Raw genomic sequence first — 20,029 nt, forward strand, 5'->3', positions numbered from 1 at the left:
GGTGGTTCCAAACTTCTTCCATTAACGGATGATGGAGGCCACTGTGCTCATTGGGACCTTCAATGCTGCAGAAATTGTTCTGTACCCTTCCCCAGATCTGTGCCTCGATACAATCCTATCTCGGAGGTCTACAGACAATTCCTTGGACTTCATGGCTTGGTTTGTGCTCTGACATGCACTGTTAACTGTGGGACCTTATATAGACAGGTGTGTGCCTTTCCAAGTCATGTCCAATCAACTGAATTTACCACAGGTGGACTCCAATCAAGTTGTAGAAACATCTCAAGGATGATCAGTGGAAACAGGATGCACCTGAGCTCAATTTTGAGTGTCATGGCAAAGGCTGTGAATACTTATGTACATGTGATTTTTTTTCATTTTTTATTTGTAATAAATTTGCAAAGATTTCAAACAAACTTCTTTCACGTTGTCATTATGGGGTATTGTTTGTAGAATTTTGAGGAAAATAATGAATTTAATCCATTTTGGAATAAGGCTGTAACATAACAAAATGTGGAAAAAGTGAAGCGTTGTGAATACTTTCCGGATGCACTGTATTTAGACTTGGTTTAAGAGATGTATCTGAAGGGGACCTGGGTAGCTCAGCGAGTATTGATGCTGACTACCACCCCTGGAGTTACAAGTTTGAATCCAGGGTGTGCTGAGGTACTCCAGCCAGGTCTCCTAAGCAACCAAATTGGCCCGGTTGCTAGGGAGGGTAGAGTCACATGGGGTAACCTCCTCGTGGTCGCTATAATGTGGTTCTCGCTCTCGGTGGGGTGTGTGGTGAGTTGTGCATGGATGCCGCGGAGAATAGCGTGAAGCCTCCACACATGCTATGTCTCCGCGGTAATGCTCTCATCAAGCCACGTGATAAGATGCACGGATTGAAGGTCTCAGACGCGGAGGCAGCTGAGATTCATCCTCCGCCACCTGGATTGAAGTGAGTCACTATGCCACCATGAGGACTTAGAGTGCATTGGGAATTGGGCATTCCAAATTGGGGAGAAAAGGGAAAAAAAATATATAAGTGTATTTTGTATATAAGTGTATTTTTTCACTTGGTTATACTTCTGCAAGTGCAGTTTTTAAGGATTTTTAGATATTTTAAAATATTTGTATTTTTAATATTATATTCAACATTCTCAGATAAAATTTTTTTATTCTGTAGTATAACTGCTAAAGTAAATGTACGTTGTTTTAAATGAGTTTAAGATATTATTTTTGGAAAACAAGCCAAAACAAAAATAAATCAAAAATGTATTTTGTTTCAGTGTGTAATGGGGCAAAGACAACCTCTCTCACCTTTCTGTTCACTTCAGTCCATCTTTAACTCACAAAAAAAAAAACAAAACTCTCTCTTATTAATAAAGCTGCGCATTGCCAATTTTCTTCACAATAAGAAATGCACAGTGACACATACAGTATATTATTGTAGGTGCTACTGGTTGTTTAAATCAGTTTTACTATCAGAAATAATCAATAATTAATTGTTATTAATTATGGAATAATCAAATAACAATTAAATAATTAAATAGTAATTAAATAGAATTTAACTCATTAAATTCTATTCTCGGGGCACCACTCTTTGAAAAGAGAAAAATGATAGCAAATTACTGATTGAGTCTCATAAAACAAAATATACCCTGTAGGTTGAGTATCTTAATTGTTAATCAAAATAATCAAAAACGGAAAAATTAATGTTTCATCGATGTTAACAATTAACGATTATCTTTGATAATTGTTGATTTAAAGGATTTTAAAAAGCTAACATTGATTCTCATCAATGTTCTATTGATTTTAATAATTAATAATTATCTTTGATAATTATTAATTATTGCTAATAACCAAACTTGCTCCTAAATGTAGCACACTACATTTACTGGAGCCCCATATGAGGTTTTAATGAGTTAGATCCAATTTATTAATTTAAATATTAATTAATAACTAAAGAAATAATTATTAATTATTTCTGATAGTAACACTGATCTAAACAACCAGTAAAGCCCTACACAGTTAGTTTCTAACACCAATAAAATAACAGTACTCTGAGGTAACTTGGGAGTTCTTCACGTGGCAGAGGTTGGCTTCAACACAATATTCAAACAAAAACAAACAGGAGTACTTATTATAATATAACAAGATTTATTATAATCAAGCAGTAGTGAACACAGCCAATACTATCCGAATATAATCCAAAAATAAATCAAGGAAATCCTAAACTAACAGTGGAGCTATATGCTAGTGTGTGTGTGTGTGTGTGTGTGTGTGTGTGTCCAGATGTGGTAACAAAGGAATCAGAATGGAAGATCAGGTTCAAAATGGAGGGTTAAATCCAAAATGGAGCCGATACCACGTGAGGGTGGAAATGAGTGGACACACGAAGGAACTGACGAAACAGGCGGGAGAATTTGGTTCACCAGCCTGAGTCGAACACAAACCGCAGCGCCGCTCAATCAATGAATATCAGTGAGAGAGAAAGAATAAGAGCGAGAGAGAGAGGAAAAGTGCATGCAGTTTAATTAAGAGTAACCGCTCGTAACAGCGGGACTGAATTACTAGTTCAGATCACTCAACAAAACAAACGTAACCCCAAAAGAAACTAAAAACAAATCTCCCAACTCGAAACAGCGAGCAGAGTTTAACATACATATATACTCAAAACATCAGCATTTAGAATCAAAAATATGACTTAGTTTCACAAGAAAAAATCACAGTTTCTAAACTAAATCTGCCTAGATATCAAGCCTTACTTGGGAAATCCTGTGTGATTTCAGTAGGGTTGTCCATTGGAATTCCTGTTGTATTGAGCGGTCAGGAGAAATGGTCTGGATGGTCCCTTGTCATACGCTCGTCAGCGAAAGGACGCGTCTCTGCTTTATTCTTCGGATCCAGCGATGGAGAAGAATGCAGAAAGTAGTCAACGTTGAATGAAAAAGAGGGAGAAGGGAAACTGGTCGCCTTTCCATTTTTCAAAATAAATTAATTGTTGCTTTACAGTGAAACTGAACCGGTTGTTATAAGTAAACTATAAGACTTGAACAAAGCTATGTTAATCTTACTCTACCGTGGCCAAATGGTGAGGTTAGAAAAACGTGGTCTCTTTGTTCTCAGTCAAAAACGGAGGGAAAACTCCTTCAGTAGGTGCACAGTACAGATGTCCCTTAACAGCCAGGCAGAGCTTAGCACAGAGAGCCCAAACTTCATCTGTCCACTGGTTTTATTGACTAGATGATGTCATCGGTCGTAGGCCACTTTCGACCAATAGCGTTTGAGACTGGGTCCATGGGCGGGACTTCGCATCCAGTTGTGAATTTGTGAAGGATCCTGGGAAACTGAGTTCAATGTCTCTCCTTTGATTATAGAACAAAGGGCCATGCGGTCTCTGCTGCCATTTTGAGTGGGCCAAGGCCCTGCACCTCCCCCCTTTGGTCTTAAGGCTGGGGTTCCTACCACAGTCCTTGAGAGCAAGTTGAACAGTTCAGTCCTTGAGAGCAACCCGAAAGTTGTACAGTCCATGTGTCCTGGGTTTGCATGAGCTTAGTTCCTGGAAATATTAGCAGTTCATAAAGGCTTTTGATACCTGGGCAGTCATAGTAGGTAACATCTAGGCAGATGAATTCTAACTAGACTAGCTAACATAATTTCTATCAAAACAGCACTTCACATTGGTAAAACACATCAAACATTGCAACAACCCTTTGTTATCCCTGAGTTTTCAATGATTATGAAAAGGAAAATGGGAAAGATTGTTACAGTTAGTATAACTGTTCCTGGGCAGAGTTAGGAACAGTTAGTGATAGAGGGGTAGACAGGAGCTTGAAACGCTGTGGAATGAGTGTCATTGCATCCAGTCTAGTGTGTAGTGTTTGGATGTGTCTGTGCATAGCGTATGCGATACCTGCCGTGATGATCCAACCACTAAGGAGGAGCCCAAGGGCAGTCAAACTGATCGGGTGTTCTTGATAAGACGATCATTTTCCTATACAATTGAAAAATGTAGTCGTGAGCCCAGTTGATTTGAGACTGAACTTTACTAATTTGGTCCCTTCAGCTAGAAGCTGTTGTTGAAGGGTGTCATCAATAGTGAGGTTGTGGCCTCTGAATGCGTCCATCATCTCAATCTCTAAATCGTGTCTCTCTGGACTGAGATGGTGGAGGACAATGTCAGCTATATGTACAGTGGCCCCTTGTGGGACCTTCAAGAACACCATTTGGTTTGGGATTGTTAATTTAGTGTTTGTGTCATGACGGTCGTATGACATTGGGATCTCGGTGGCAGGGGTACTGACAAGCCATTGTCTACCAGCTCTTTCTACCCTAGATTCTGTCCCTTCGTCTTTAACAAACATACTAGGCTGGCATTTTTGCTCTGGGGTGTCAGCCCTCAGACCGCACAGGTGGTCGGTTATATCTCTGATAAAGGGGTTGCTGGGGCAAACCCAATGTATGTCCTTGGTGTTCGTACACATGCTCAGATTGGGAATAAGGTAGAGAGAGGGGTCATCATCGTGGTAGGCAAGCACCGGTGGTGTTTTGATATGTACATGTACATTATTCTTCCAAAACCCAACATTCAATATGGATTCCAGTCGGATTTCAGTTTCTCTATAATGGGTAAGTTAAGGATAAATCCTATCTCTAGGTTCTGATTTACATGGATGGGTATTGCACTGCCAAGGCTGTATGCCAGATGTATCTGAGAAGTTTGCACAACGGTGGTAGTGGCCGATCTAAGGATTTGTTCAACCATGTTTAGGGGAACTAGGTAGGATGGGATCTTTCCCCCACTCAGGCTGTTAACTTACATGCTAATTTCCCTTACAAGGTCATGCATTAGATCTCTAACCATTAGCACATATGTTATGTCTGATCTCACAACTTCTGACAAGGCATTCAGAGCATGCAAAGTGTTATTTAGAATTGCTGAGTGCATGTTTACAGTGAGTATGGTACCCTGTAGGGTTTTACCCAGATCCTGTAACTGTTCTTGTTGTAACAGGAGTTTCTCTTGGATTTCTGGCATTTCCTCATTAAGTTCACCCATTTGTCTTTGGAGTGTACTGAGACTGATGGAGTTGGCAGCCGAAAGGCCGATAGAGGACAGGGAACCAATGGCCGATGCTGCTACTAGCAGGCCACCGAGGAACCGCTTTGGTCGTTTATTCCTACTGAGTTCTTCCTCTGTGACTAGGAATTTCTGCAGTTGTTCTAGGATATGGACAGTTGTCAATTTGGCATGTTCAACTGTGTCCTGGGTTTGGGTTCTGCTTACCCTGCCCTCCGTCATCTGTGGAGGTAACTGGATGTGTTTGCGATACACATCCCAAGGGTCTAAACGAACGTATATTCTTTGGGTGTAGAGCTGGCAAATACTCCACCCATTTTGTAAATGCACAGGTGACAGTGAGGAGGTATTTGTTTCCTTGCGCCGACTTGGGTACTGGTCCGATCCAATCCATCTGCAGATTGGACCAAGGAAACGTGATTCCCTTGACCTGCAGCGGAGCTTGATTCAGTGGCCGGGAAGGATGGACCTGACAACAGATCAAACATCCCTTTACGTAGGCATTAGTGTCTTTGAGCATAAATGGCCAGTACGCAACCTGTTGGAGGGTGTAGTAGGTAGCTTTGTAGCTCCTGTGACCTCCAATGGGTGCATCGTGGGCATGTATTAGCATCACCCCCCTATGGTCGGTCGGAATGACCCACCGGGGTGGACCTGGACCATCGGGAACATAGACTAACAGGCCTTTCTCAAGTTTCAGATGTTGTTGTACCTTACAAAGAGCTTTTAGTTCTTTTGAGTCCTGTAAAGAGGATGGTAGGACCTGTTGTGTTTGAGGTTCCATCAACCGCTGCCAGATTGCCTGGATCACCGGGTGCCGTTCCTGCATGGCACTCAAGTCTGTATCGCCCGGTTGTTGACCCAGGTTCACAGTCTGCAAGCAGTTTTGGGGATTTTCCCGGTTCTCTCTTTCCTGTCTATGGGTGAGAGCATTCACCGAGCATGATAGTGGTTTAGGGAGCCACTCCTCCTTGAATTCCCATAGTGGGCCCTCTACTGCACCTCGCTTAGCTAAACGATCAGCTTCATCGTTGCTCTCTTTGTCGGGGCCAAGAGTTTGTGAATGACCTTTGACCTTCTTCCAATACACAGTCATCCCTCGGTCAGTCACGAGTTGGTCACAAGCCAAGAAGAGTTCAGAGTGTTTGATCTCTTTACCTCTGGCATTCTTCATGCCATTTTCTTTCCACGTGGGGAAGTGTGAAATGAAACTGTGGCGGGCGTAGTTAAGAGTCGGAGCAGACTACCAACTGCACAATAGCCGACCTAGCGGCTTGTTGCAACACAATGAGTGCTGCGGCAATTTCCGCGTACTGGCTAGTCTTTGCACCAAGTTGGTAACTGTCTGGCACATGAACAACGTAATTGACCCAGACTATGCCCACTCCAACTCGGGTCTGGCTCTCATGGTGAAAAGAGCAGCCATCCACGTAAACCTTCGGGAGGTCTTGACAGATGGTTTCATCATAGTTATGATGATTTGAGGGAAGAGAAGGAGTGGTAACGAGGAAGGGCGGGGAACCTGTCTGTCCTTCGCAGTCACAATGATGGCACTCAGCCAGGCCCTGACCCAAAGCCATCTTGTGGTTCTGAGCGTACCTGACTTTGATGTCGTAGCCTTGTAGTGCCATCATCCATGACGCGATGCGACTGTTGGACACTCGTCCTTCTCTTAGCCGCTGGCTATTGAGGAAGGAGACAGGCTGGTGGCAAGTTTCAATGATTACCTTCTGACCCCCGATGTAGCTGTGAAAGTGTTCCACAGCCCAGACTGTGGCTAGGAGGGCTCTCTCACAGTCAGAGAACTTCAGCTCTACACTGCTCAGAGGTCGGCTTGCGTAGGCAACGACTCGGTTCTCTTTGTCATACCTCTGTGCCAGGGCGGCGCTGAGGCAGTGGGAGGAGAAGCTCGCCTCTAAATGAAACTCCTTATCCTTGTCTGGGTAGGCAAAACAAGGGGCTGAACAGAGCTTTGCTTCAGTTCTCTGAAAGCCTGCTCTTGAGGGTCTCCCTATTCAAAGACCTTGTCTTTCCGGAGGAGCTCAGTAAGGGGAATGGCTATCTCCACATAGTCCTCGATGAACTGTCTGGAGTAGTTGCAGATGCCCAAGAAGCTCCTGAGTCCCGACATGTCGGTTGGGGCTTTGATGTTTTGGATGGCTTGAACTCTCCCTGCTTGGGGTTCAATGCCATTGGCACCCACCAATAAGCCCACGTACTCAACCTTGGTGTGGCACCACTGACCCTTGGAGAGGGCCAGCTTGGCTCCTGCGCTGGAAAGCTGGCTGAGCACGTATCATATTTCAGTCAGACGTTCTTCAAATGTCTGACTTTGCATGAGGATGTCATCCACATAGATCAGGTTGCCATGGGCAGCAGCATCACTCATGGTTTTGTGCAAGAAGATATTAAACTCAGCTGGAGAGTTTGAATATCCGAATGGGCATCGGTTCCAAGTGAACTGTTGATTGCCAAAAGAGAAAGCCAGCTTGTACTGATCTACTGGGTCGACTGTCATTGTCCAAAACCCATTGGACACATCGACGGTCGAAAAGAAACAGGCTCTTTTCACTTTCGCAAGCTCCTGATCCAGGTGGATCATGGGCCATCATGAAAGAGGGACCTGTTTGTTCAGTTGTCGATAGTCAATTGTCAAGCGCCACTTTCCATTTGGCTTCAACACCGACCACAATGGGGAGTTGTATGTGGAGTTACACTCCCGAATAATGCGTTTCCTCAGCAACGTGTCAAGTATCTCTTGGATTGACTCGTAGGCAGCTAAAGGAATTCTGTACTGGCGTACGAATGTGGGTGGTGCATTTGGGTCAGTTGGGATACGAACTGTATGGAGTTCGGTGATTCCACAGTCATTGGAATCCCTTGAAAAGATCTGTTGGAAGTCGTGAAACAACTTCCGCAGTTCTTGTCTCTGACCCTCTGTCGTTAAGGCGTCTGCCTTAGTGAGTTGTTGTGCTATTTCATCCTCGAATCCCAGATAAGGTTCCTCTGGTGGGGAACCGGCTTCGTCACCAGTTGAAATCTTGTCACCCGAGTGAGCAGTGAGGGCATACGCAATCATGTCCTTTTCCGTGCCCAAGGCAGTACTGCAGACTTCTTTATTATGTAGCCCCTCATGACAAGCAACTGTGATCATTTTGTTCGAGAAGGTGAGAAGGAGGGGTTCGAGGTTCTCCCCCCTCGTCAAGGATGGAGGCAGCTCTCCAATCACAGGCGCTGTCAGCTCGAAGTCATGAAACGAGCTGTCGATCAGCAACCCTAATGGTCTACATGCCGTCACAACAATTGGTATGTTTGTTAGGTTCTGGACAAGCAAGTAAGCTGAGCGGTTGTTCAGCTCAAGCAGAGGTGTACCACAGACGGTCAGGGTGAGTTCCCAGAAGTATGACAAGGGTTGGAAGAATGCCTGTGAACCAGGTATCATCTGTCCCTTGAGGATCATGAGGCGGACAGGGGCACCTGCAGTTCTAGCTGGGATAGTCAGGTCAAACTCGCTCGCTGCCTGACATGCCTGAGGGATGGTCTGATCAGACAACATGTGTTCTGGATCAACCGCTGCTGGATGATTTTCAATGCTTGCCTGAGACCATAGGACCTGGTTGACAGTGTCCAGTAGAGCACCTAACCTAACAAGGATATCGGCCCCCACGAGGAGTGAGGAATCAAGTTGGTGAATCACACTCATGAAGTGTGTAAACCTCTTCTTTCCAATTTGAATGGAAAGAGCACATATCCCAATAGCCTTGATGGGCCTCTGCGGTGACTCTGCAGAAAGAAAGCGGTGACTTTTGTGCACGAAAGACAGAGAGGAGCTGTTCTGACACAACTTGTCATACAAAGCTTGACTAACAGCAGACTTCTCAGGCCAGAGTGCGACAAACACATCAGGTATCAAGATACCTTTAGCATGCACGCCTCCAGCTATGCAGGGGCTGTACAAAGCTGGGTTTGAGTTTTCTAGTGAGCAAAGGAGTGATTCGTGGGTGCTCACGGGTCCACCAAGCTGCGGTGTGGGTGGAGTCACTGATAACTCAAGAGGCTCAGAGCCAAGATGAGTCTGGATGTCTGGGTAATGACAAAGCGCTGACTCAAGAACAGTGTCACAAGTGGTCTCCCCTGACTTTTGGATATAAGTGACCAGGTCGTCTGAAGCGTGACGGCTGTGGGCTAGATGGACCGGATTCGGGGTTGCGACCTGGGCCCACATGTGCCCGCAAAGGCAGTCGATCAGCGGGGCCAGTCGGTCCAGCAGGTCATGGCCGATAAGGAGTTGTTCTGTGTCAAAAGCACAGATGTAAATGGGATGATTGAGGGTCGTCTCCTGGAAGGTGATATCAAGCCAAGCATGTTTTGTGATGGGGGCTCTGTTTTGTGTGTAGCTGACAAGGCTTACATCACAGGACTCTGTCTGCAGTGGTTTACCATGAGAGAGCATTGCCCTGGCGACTTCTGCGAAAGTCTCCTCGCACATTAGGCTGATTTCAGACCCAGTGTCCAGTAACGCATGGATGTCTATACACCTTCCTACCGACACTGAGGTGTATATGCGTCTGGCATTACCCTTGTGGACAAGGTCTCCCAAAAATTTAAAAAGCGGAGCATGGGTATTGGGCATGACTGCCACTGGGTGCATCTGGGTCTTCCCTGTGTTCTTCTCCCAGCCTACAAATTAGACTTTGGGGAAAGAATAGGGAAGTGTATGGGCTACTCACGCTGACAGACTGTCACCATCTGGTTTTTTGTGCCCATCATCTGACCCTTCGATGTGCTTTGTCATGTCCGCTAGGCTTTTCTGGATGAGGCTGAGCTGACGCTTCAGATCACTCTTTCCAGGAGGCTCCGAATGATTCCCTTTGTTTCCATTCCACTGTCTGGGGCTTTTTACAAACCCGACATTCCTTTTCTTTGGAGAGGGATTCTGTTTTTTCTGTTTTTTCTGACCCTGGGAGGGACCCTTGTGGTCATTCCCTTGGTTTCTCCAACCCCCCTGTGGGTGGTTGGGCAAACGTTTTGGGGCTGCTGCTTCACAGCTTACTCTAGGCTGAGGTATTTCATAGCCCTCAAGCCCTAAGTCTGCCCTCTCTGAAGACTGGATGTCTAGGACTCTGACATCGTCTTCTGGTTTATTAGTCAGACGCATGACTGTTTCCCAAGTCATTTGGGCCATCCTCCTAATTCCCTGCATGGTCGGTCTACCCTGATTACACATCAGTGTAACGTGGGTTCGCACGCAGGGGTGGAGGTTATGGAGGAAGAGAGACCTGAATCCTCGCTCTTCTTCCAGACCTGGCTCATTACTTCCTTGGAAGTATGCATTCCTTAAATGCCTATAGTACTCCCTAGGAGGCTCCAACCGCTTCTGTTGGATGCAGATGGCACTGAGGGTGGCTGATGTTTCATCAGTATATGGCGAGTACTCCTCGCACAGAACCCTGCAAAGCCTCGGATAGCTGAATGCACGGTGGTTGAGTCTCAACGAAAGCGTGGACGCTTCTGGAAGTTGTTTTCCAGATGAGTTTCAACTTCTCACGCGCAGAGGCATGAGGCAAGTCGGCAAGACAATGTTCGATTTCCCTAAGGTAATCGTTGACATTTGAATCGCGGCTTGCTGGGTCGAAACGTTTTATGTCCTTCGCAAAGGAGTCAAGCTGGTGCATGCGTAGACCTATGTCTTGGTCCCGCTTGTATCCATCTGACTCGTCAGAGGATGAGTACCAGTGCCTGCTCCCATTGCCATGGCGTTGGGTGAGACCACTTCCTCCTTGTGGGGAGGAAGGCGTCCTGCTGGGGCGGGGCCTAAAAGACGCCTGAGGGAAAGATTGCCAAAATGTGGCCTTGCCCCCGAAATGTGGTGGACTCACGTCCCGAACAGGGATGCGCTCTAACTCCGGGAGTTGGAGCAACGGTTTTGAAATACTACCCGAACCAGGGGTAGGGTATTTCGCCGTAGCGCCATCCTCTGATTCCTCTGCCCCACTCTGGTCAAAGATGGGGTAGCGGAGCACTTCTTGAGCTTTGGCCCATATGTCTCTACTCTCTTGCTGGACTCGGTCATCAGCGACCTCTCGGCTTTCCTTTTCAGCCGACTGGAGTCTTTCTACACACTCCTCCAGCATAGTATTTGTAGTCTGGAGGTCTTGATGTAAAGCGTGATTGCTTGCATCAAGCCGACTACACTGGGCTGTAAGTGTCTTTACCTCGCCCTTGAGTGTTGCTATTTGCAACTGGGCCTTGTGGTGGTAAAGTAGAAACAGCCTACCAACTACCTCCTGGATAGTGGTTACCTTCCCTTGAGGATCGTGTGCATTATCTACCACGGCAGCCATTTCAGCATCACACTGAGATGGTGTGTAGCTGTTAAGCTCCTCCCTTTCTTCTCTAGAGACAAGGAGGAGGTCAGCGACCCAGTTGGACAGTGAGGTTTCCTCACCTGACCTGGGAGTTTCAGCTCCGGACGCTGATGGGGACTGGCTACTCGTATCTCCCTGGTTTGACAGGTGAGAGGGTGATGTCCAGTGGACCCCTATAGGAACTCTTTATGAGTTCACAATTCTGAAACTTAGCTGAGTTTTGAGGGTGGCGACTTACGACACCTGCTGCTCTGTGGAAAACACTGACACACCAGTCGTTATCCTGAGGAAAGAATGCACAGGGGGAACCACTTACCTGTCACTCACGAGCAACTGCTTTGTATTATTAACTGTTCCTTGAGCTGCTAATTTAGGTGAAATAATCACAGTATGACTATCAGCACGTCAGACTACTTTGTTAGTATCTAGTGACTGAATCTCTCAAACACAAACAGAAGGAGTAATGAATTAGTACCAAACTAGCAACCACTAACACAACACTTGCAATGATTCACAACCACAACCGGCCTTGTGTCTTAGCAGTTTGAACTTCCTGTAGAAAAAGGAAGCCAAGAGGGGAAACCTTTGGCTACTCTAAAATATTTAGTTATTTGCAAGAATATTGGAGGAAGCCAACAATTATCACATCCTCACACGGGGCACCAATTATTATGTAGGTGCTACTGGTTGTTTAAATCAGTTTTACTATCAGAAATAATCAATAATTAATTGTTATTAATTATGGAATAATCAAATAACAATTAAATAATTAAATAGTAATTAAACAGAATTTAACTCATTAAATTCTATTCTTGGGGCACCACTCTTTGAAAAGAGAAAAATGATAACAAGTTACTGATTGAGTCTCATAAAACAAAATCTACCCTGTAGGTTGAGTATCTTAATTGTTAATCAAAATAATCAAAAAGGGGAAAAACTAGTACAATTATTGGTATACAAATCTAATAGTAATCTAGTTACAGTTAGTTTCTAACACCAATAAAATAACAGTACTCTGAGGTAACTTGGGAGTTCTTCGCGTGGCAGAGGTTGGCTTCAACACAATATTCAAACAAAAACAAACAGGAGTACTTATTATAATATAACAAGATTTATTATAATCAAGCAGTAGTGAACACAGCCAATACTATCCGAATATAATCCAAAAATAAATCAAGGAAATCCTAAACTAACAGGGGAGCTATATGCTAGCGTGTGTGTGTATGTCCAGATGCGGTAACAAAGGAATCAAAATGGAGGATCAGGTTCAAAATGGAGGGTTAGATCCAAATTGGAGCTTCTAAACTAAATCTGCCCAGATATCAAGCCTTACTTGGGAAATCCTGTGTGATTTCAGTAGGGTTGTCTGTTGGAATTCCTGTTGCATTGAGCGGTCAGGAGAAACGGTCTGGATGGTCCCTTGTCTTACGCTCGTCAGCGAAAAGACGTGTCTCTGCTTTATTCTTCGGATCCAGCGATGGAGAAGAATGCAGAAAGTAGTCAACGTTGAATGAAAAAGAGGGAGAAGGGAAACTGGTCGCCTTTCCATTTTTCAAAATAAATTTACTGTTGCTTTACAGTGAAACTGAACCGGTTGTTATAAGTATACTATAAGACTTGAACAAAGCTAAGTTAATCTTACTCTACCGTGGCCAAATGGTGAGGTTAGAAAAACGTGGTCTCTTTGTTCTCAGTCCAAAACAGTACAGATGTCCCTTAACAGCCAGGCAGAGCTTAGCACAGAGAGCCCGAACTTCATCTGTCCGCTGGTTTTATTGACAAGATGACGTCATCGGTCGTAGGCCGCTTTCGACCAATGGCAATTTTGAGACTGGGTCCATGGGCGGGACTTCGCATCCAGTTGAGAATTTGTGAAGGATCCTGGGAAACTGAGTTCAATGTCTCTCCTTTGATTATAGAACAAAGGGCCATGCGGTCTCTGCTGCCATTTTGAGTGGGCCAAGGCCCTACATTATGATTCAATAAATCGCGAGCCATCACGTTATAATCTAGCTGCATTAAGTGTGTGCTCAAGGGACGAGCGTCCCCACGACAGAGTGTGCATCAACCGGGTGCAGTTTCAATCTCTCCCCCTTAGATCTAATTTCATTTCCTTTAAAGAAACATAAAGAGCCCCATGGAGGGATTGTTTTTTTTAGTTGCTGAAATTTATTCTCTTTGCATTCCTTCGCAATAAGTTTTGTATTTCTTGCAAGAAGTTTTGTGGTCCCTCACAATAGTTTATGTTCCCCTACAATAGATTGCGTTCCCTCGCAATAGTTTGTTCCATCGCATTAAGTTTTGTGTTCCCTCGCAATAGTTTGCATTCCCTCGCAATAGTTTGCATTTCATCACAATAGTTTGTGTTCCCTCGCAATAAGTTTTGCATCCCTTGCAATAAGTTTTGCATTCCTTGCAATAGTTTGTGTTTCATCGCAATAGTTTGTGTTCCTTCGCAATACGTTTTGCTTTCCTTGCAATAGGTTGCGTTCCCTCGCAATAGTTTGTTCCCTCACAATATTTTGCATTCCCTCTCAATAAGTTTTGCGCTCTTTGCAATAGTTTGCATTCCCTCACAACAGTTTACTTTCCTTGCAATAGTTTGCATTCCCTCGCAATAGTTTGCATTCCCTACCAATAGTTTGCATTCCCTTGCAATAGCTTCCATTCCCTCACAATAGTTTGCATTCCCTCACAATAGTTTGCATTCCATGCAATAGTTTCCGTTCCCTCACAATAGTTTGCTTTCCTTGAAATGATTTGCTTTCCTTGCAATATTTTGCATTCCCTTGCAATAAGTTTTGTGTTCCTTGCAATTGTTTGTTCCCTCACAATAGTTTGCATTCCCTTGCAATACTTTGCTTTCCTTGCAATAGTCTGCGTTCCCTCGCAATAGTTTGCATTCCCTCGCAATAAGTTTTGCATTCCTTGCAATAAGTTTTGCATTCCCTCATAAAAGTTTGCATTCCCTCGCAATAGTTTGCGTTCTCTCGCAATAAGTTTTGCATTCCTTGCAATAAGTTTTGTGTTCCTTACAATAAGTTTTGCATTCCCTCATAAAAGTTTGCATTCCCTTGCAATAGTTTGCGTTCTCTCGCAATAAGTTTTGCATTCCTTGCAATAAGTTTTGTGTTCCTTGCAATAAGTTTAGCTTTCCCTCACAATAGTTTGCATTCCCTTGCAATAGTTTGTGTTCCCTCACAATGAGTTTTGCATTACTTTCAATAAGTTTTGCATTCCCTTGCAATAGTTTGTTTCCTCACAATAGTTTGTTCCCTCGCAATAATTTCTGTTCCCTCTGAATAATTTGCATTCCCTTGCAATACTAGTTGACCTCACTAACCACTAGTTGATTATTAGGCACGTCCATTCTCTGTGGATGTGTGATGATGTCATTTTCACCTGCTCCTCCTGTAAACTCTTCTTCTTCCTCCTCTTCTTCCACCAGCAGCTGTACTCCGTCTCTTTACTGGGAGACTCTGAGCCTAGTAACCCGTCTAGCTCCTGATTGGCTGTCAGCTGAGAGGGTGGCATTTCAAGCTCCAATCGGTAGGAGAGATTCCTCAGAGTGCAAATACAGTTCTCCACAATCTGACAGAGAGTGAGAGAGAGAGAGAGAGAGAGAGAGAGAGAGAGAGAGATGGTCAATGACCAATGTTAGCAATACTTTGGGAACAAAACTGTCAACGCAAGTAATATGACAAAACCTTCCTTTCAGGACATCCTCAAAAGAAGAAATGCTTCTATAAAGTATTGTTTACTTTCAGGGGTAAGGTTAGTTTGTAATCATTGGAATGAATTTTAGATACAAACAACAGAAGTTTATATTATGCCCTCATTTAGCCAAGTAAACGTGAGTGTGACAGACAGTGTGTGTACCTTGCTGTCAAAGTCAGATGTGCTGACGCAGGCTTTGATGACGTATAGCAGTGAGTCTATAAGTCCATCACAGCAGCGCATCTGTTTCCTGGCCTCCTCTCCAGCTGAACTCAGGTTCCTATGGCAACACAACATCACTGAATCACATACTACAGCTCTTAATTCATTGAGCAGTTTGGTTTCTAACCTCTATAGCTCTGTGGCATATTTTGGTTGATGCCTGCATTTTCACAACCAAATTTAAAAGCTTACCTTACACACATTGTAACGTTGCTGCTGCTGGCAACGACAAAGACGATGATGTAGGAACCCAGGTGCAGTTTATTTACAGTAGTGAAATCCAAAAAACCCGTAAATCCACACGTGAATAAAACATGAACTTGACATAAATTAGACTTGACATGGCATGAACTATCCATCAAAGTTACAATCACAATACCTGACAAACAACAATGGAAAACATGAGAGAATATAAACCAATGAACAAATAGAACTTTAAACAAGATAATCAAATGGGACCAGGGCAGAGTCAATGGAAGGTGGGGCCCTAAGAGGCTCAAGGGGTGGAGCCATGGAAGGCGGAACCATGAGACACTTGAAAGGCGACACCAGGAACTTGGTACCCAGAGAGTAGCCGAAGACTCGAAGGGCCAGGGTGGAGCCGATGGCAGGGAGGACCAAGGCGGAGCTGGGGGATCGAAAGACTGAGGCGGAGCCGGTGGGACTGAGGACCAAGGTAGAGCCGTAGGGAAGAAGGTCCCCAGTGGAGCTGACGGATCAGAGGGCTGAGGCACAGCCAGAGGATCGGAGAGCCAAGGCGGAGCCAGGTGACCGACAGACCAAGGAGGAGCCAGAGGGACGAGGGACCCCGGCAAAGCCAACAGGCTGAAGGACTGCAGTGGAGCCGAGGGAATGCAGAGCCGAGGCAATGTCGAGAGACCGACAGGCCAAGGCGGAGTCCAAGGCTCAGAGGGTCCAGGCAGGGTTGGAGGGTTGAAAGTTCCCCTTGCCTGCTCAGGAGAACTAAAGGTGGATACAAGGGCGGGAACCATCTCCAGGTCTAATAGCTCTGATGTGGCTATGACAAGGTGTGGAGCAGACTTAGGCATGGCTGTGACATGGCATGGAGCAGGCTCAGGCATGGCTGTGACATGACATGGAGCAGGCTCACGCATGGCTGTGACATGGCATGACGTGAAACTCTGGCTCGGCGGCCATGATGTGAAACTCTGGCTCGACGTCCATGTCATGGGACGCTGGCTTGTCGTCCATGTCGTGGAATGCTGGCTCGTCGTCCATGTCATGGGACGCTGGCTCGTCGACCATGACGTGGGATGCTGGCTTGTCGCCCATGACGTGCTCGTCAACCATGATGTGGGACGCTGGCTCATCGACCATGACATGGGATGCTGGCTCATCGACCATGACGTGGGACGCTGGCTCATCGACCATGATGTGGGACGCTGGCTCGTTGACCATGACGTGGGACTCCGGCTCGGCATCCTCCTCCCCCACAGTGAACGTGGAACCAATAATCTGCAGGGCGAGGTCGAGGTCAATATATTGAGCCAGGCTGTGGGTACTCTGACCGCCTGGCATTAGTGAAGAGATTGGCTCATTTAATCCAAAACGGAAAATGTCTTTGAGGGCAACCTCATTAAAGTCCACCCAGCATGCCAGAGCACAAATGTTCTCCACATAGTCCTCCAGGGGACGATTCCCCTGACGTAGGCAGAGGAACTGGATTGCTGGGTTCATTGTATGTCAGGTATTCTGTAACGTTGCTGCTGCTGGCAATGACAAACACGATGATGTAGGAACCCAGGTGCAGTTTATTTACAGTAGTGAAATCCAAAAAACCCGTAAATCCACATGTAAACAAAACATGAACATGAACTTGACTTGACAATAACTAGACTTGACATGGCATGAACTATCCAACAAAGTTACAATCACAATACCTGACAAACAACAATGGAAAACATGAGGGCTTAAATACATGGACATGGGAGAACACAAACCAACGAACAAACAGAACTCTAAATAAGATAATCAAACAATGAACCAATGAAAACAAGACACATGAACATGGAGGGAAAACGTCTTGGTTACTGATGTAACCTCTGTTCTGATGGATGGAACGAGACATTGTGTTGATGTAGGGGTTCGGTCTTGAGAGCCCCAATCACCTTTGTGTAAAATAGAAAAGGCCAGTGAAAATTGGCGAGTGGAATTTGCATGCCACTCTCCGCCCCGGACATACGGGTATAAAAGGAGATGGTGTGCATCACTCATTCAGATTTATGCTGAGGAGGCGATAGAGAGTCCCGGCCATGTCAGCGGCCGGTTCAGTGCCGCGGCAGGAGGGACACAACGTCTCATTCCCTACATCAGGGAACAGAGGTTACATCAGTAACCAAGACATTCCCTGTCTGTCATTCACTCGACGTTGTGTCGATGTAGTGATACTAGGGGTTCCTATAGGAAATGGCGCAGGCGATGAACCGTGTCATGAGGCATGGAAGAGTGGACACGGGCAAGCTGCTGCGTGCCTCGCAGTGAGCACTCAACCATGTCGTGACCTTCCAGCGAGTTAGGTAAGGCATCTCCCTAATCCCATTAAGGGGGGAGAGGGCACTTACCCAAGTAGGCTACCGGCGGTGCCTTTCTAAATTTGCTGTTAAACAATCTCCCGCCGAGCACTTTCTAGAATAGCGCTGGGAAGTGCTCTTCCCTCTCCAGGAAGGAGAGCACTACGGAGACCACATCCTGCTGGAGGGAGGTTAACATGTGGAGCATACCTCACATGGACTTACCAACGGGGAAGTACACATATGGAATGATACCACAGGAGGACCCTATCTACAGAGAGGGCACGCAGCACAGTGACCAAGACAGAGAAAGCTCTGACAAGGGGAGACACAGGTTTCACCTAAGGGGGAAACCGAACAGTGGAAACTCAATCACACGGGATTACCAAAGGGGAATCGCCACACATGGAGCACTGAGCCCAAGCACACGACTCACCTGAAAGGGGAATACGACGAGTACTGGGCCTGGTGGCATTACTCCTCCGCCGAGTGCGTCACCGGACAGTGCTAAAAAATTAAAGAGGTGTCCGGAGTTCACCGGTACAGGGAACTGTTGTGGACAAAAGGCGCACATTATCACTTTTGAGAAAGGGGAAAAGCGTAATGCATGCGATACACCCAACCGGCCACCCGGTCTACCTGCTGTTACCGCATAACACTCGGGTCGAAACCGGGTCTATGCGTAGGTTATAAAACCTCGCAAAGGTATTGGGCATAACCCAACCCGCAGCTCTGCATATGTCTGCTAGAGAGGCCCCCCTTGCCAGTGCCCAGGAGGACACAACACCTCTAGTGGAGTGCGCCCGGACTCCCAAGGGGCACGGCAAGTCCTGAGACTGGTATGTGAGAGAAATTGCATCCACAATCTGATGGGCCAACCTCTGCTTGGAGACAGCTTTCCCCTTCTGCTGTCCTCCAAAACAGACAAAGAGCTGCTCTGAGTGTCTAAAGCTCTGTGTGTGGTCCAGATAGATGTGCAGGGCGCAAACTGTTGATTGTATAGGTACACTATTAGGTTGGGTAATTTTAGAAAAATATACAACATAAACTTTGAAATGTTGTAACTTAAAGGTCCTTTTTTCTCTCCGGACAAGTAACTTTTTTACTCGGACAAGTGAATGACCAATTTACTTGTTTGGAGGACAAGCACATGACAATGCTTAATGTCGAGCCCGGGCTCAAATGTATGCTCTAGTGGATTTTGTGTTTTGACCATTTGTGAACTGCGTTGAACTCCGTCTCGTTTATGCTTTATGGATGTGTCATCACCATTCATATCTATACAACCAATGTGTTTATGATTAAATTTCTACTAGAGTACAAAATTGTTTACAAGTGTACAAAGTTCTTCATAGATCTAGCCTCTTAATAATGCTCTTAAAGTACACCAGATTGATGCATTTAACTTTAAAATGTAAAAAAATATCTTATGTGGGAGCATGCCCCCGGACCCCCCTAGAGGGTCCAAAGTCCACCCACCACAGTCTCACAAAATCCTGTGGGAAACACTACCAGTAGATATGTGTCAGCTGCTAGTAATTTTCAAGTAGCGTTTCTATCGCGGTTATGCAAAATCCCGCCGCATGACAGGAAGTGCGCATTCTAAAATTTGTATTTATGTACAAGGAAGAAAAAGACTTTCTAATATGTAATATGCTTCAAGGAAGAAAGGTTGGGAACCACTGTGCTAGAAGATATAGTGCCTGACATGTAAACTAAGGTTAATAGTTGGTCTCTTGTGCTGCTTTACTACACCACAATGAACAAAGGTACTCCCCATGAATAAACTTTATTAAAAGAAAAAAATCCTCCATGTTCTCTTGATTTTGCTGCTCTTCTAGTAACTACATAAACTACTTGAAACTTGGCATTGTCCTACTGCAAATTTTGTTGGCTCCGAATTGCTTGTTTTTTCCTTATTTGTAAGTCACTTTGGATAAAATGATTAAATGTAAATGTTTGTAATGATAAACACAGTAGCTGGTGAATAGATTTTTCAGCATCCAGGACCACAAACTATCTGTTTTTTTTTAATCCAAATTAATTGAAGGTGTTTGAATGTTTTTGTAAGTCGTTCTTTGACTGATGAAGCCACTCCAGTAAATAAATTCTGTGACAGCTGA

At 45.1% G+C, this 20,029-nt stretch overlaps 1 protein-coding gene across 13 annotated transcripts in view; it reads right to left on the bottom strand.

The window, feature by feature from the left end:
* The window catches only part of LOC127446823 (plakophilin-4-like), a 266,393-nt gene that overhangs the window by 16,451 nt on the left and 229,913 nt on the right, over window positions 1-20,029 (bottom strand). For all 13 annotated transcript variants that reach the window (XM_051708085.1, XM_051708079.1, XM_051708078.1 and 10 more), the window contains 2 exons: window positions 15,316-15,433; window positions 14,839-15,027 (listed from right to left, as the gene is read on the bottom strand). In XM_051708085.1, coding sequence (XP_051564045.1) covers window positions 14,839-15,027; window positions 15,316-15,433 — 307 coding nt within the window. The remainder of the gene's footprint in view (window positions 1-14,838; window positions 15,028-15,315; window positions 15,434-20,029) is intronic.

This window comes from Myxocyprinus asiaticus, chromosome 10 (assembly GCF_019703515.2).
Source record: "Myxocyprinus asiaticus isolate MX2 ecotype Aquarium Trade chromosome 10, UBuf_Myxa_2, whole genome shotgun sequence".
Lineage (NCBI taxonomy): Eukaryota > Metazoa > Chordata > Actinopteri > Cypriniformes > Catostomidae > Myxocyprinus > Myxocyprinus asiaticus.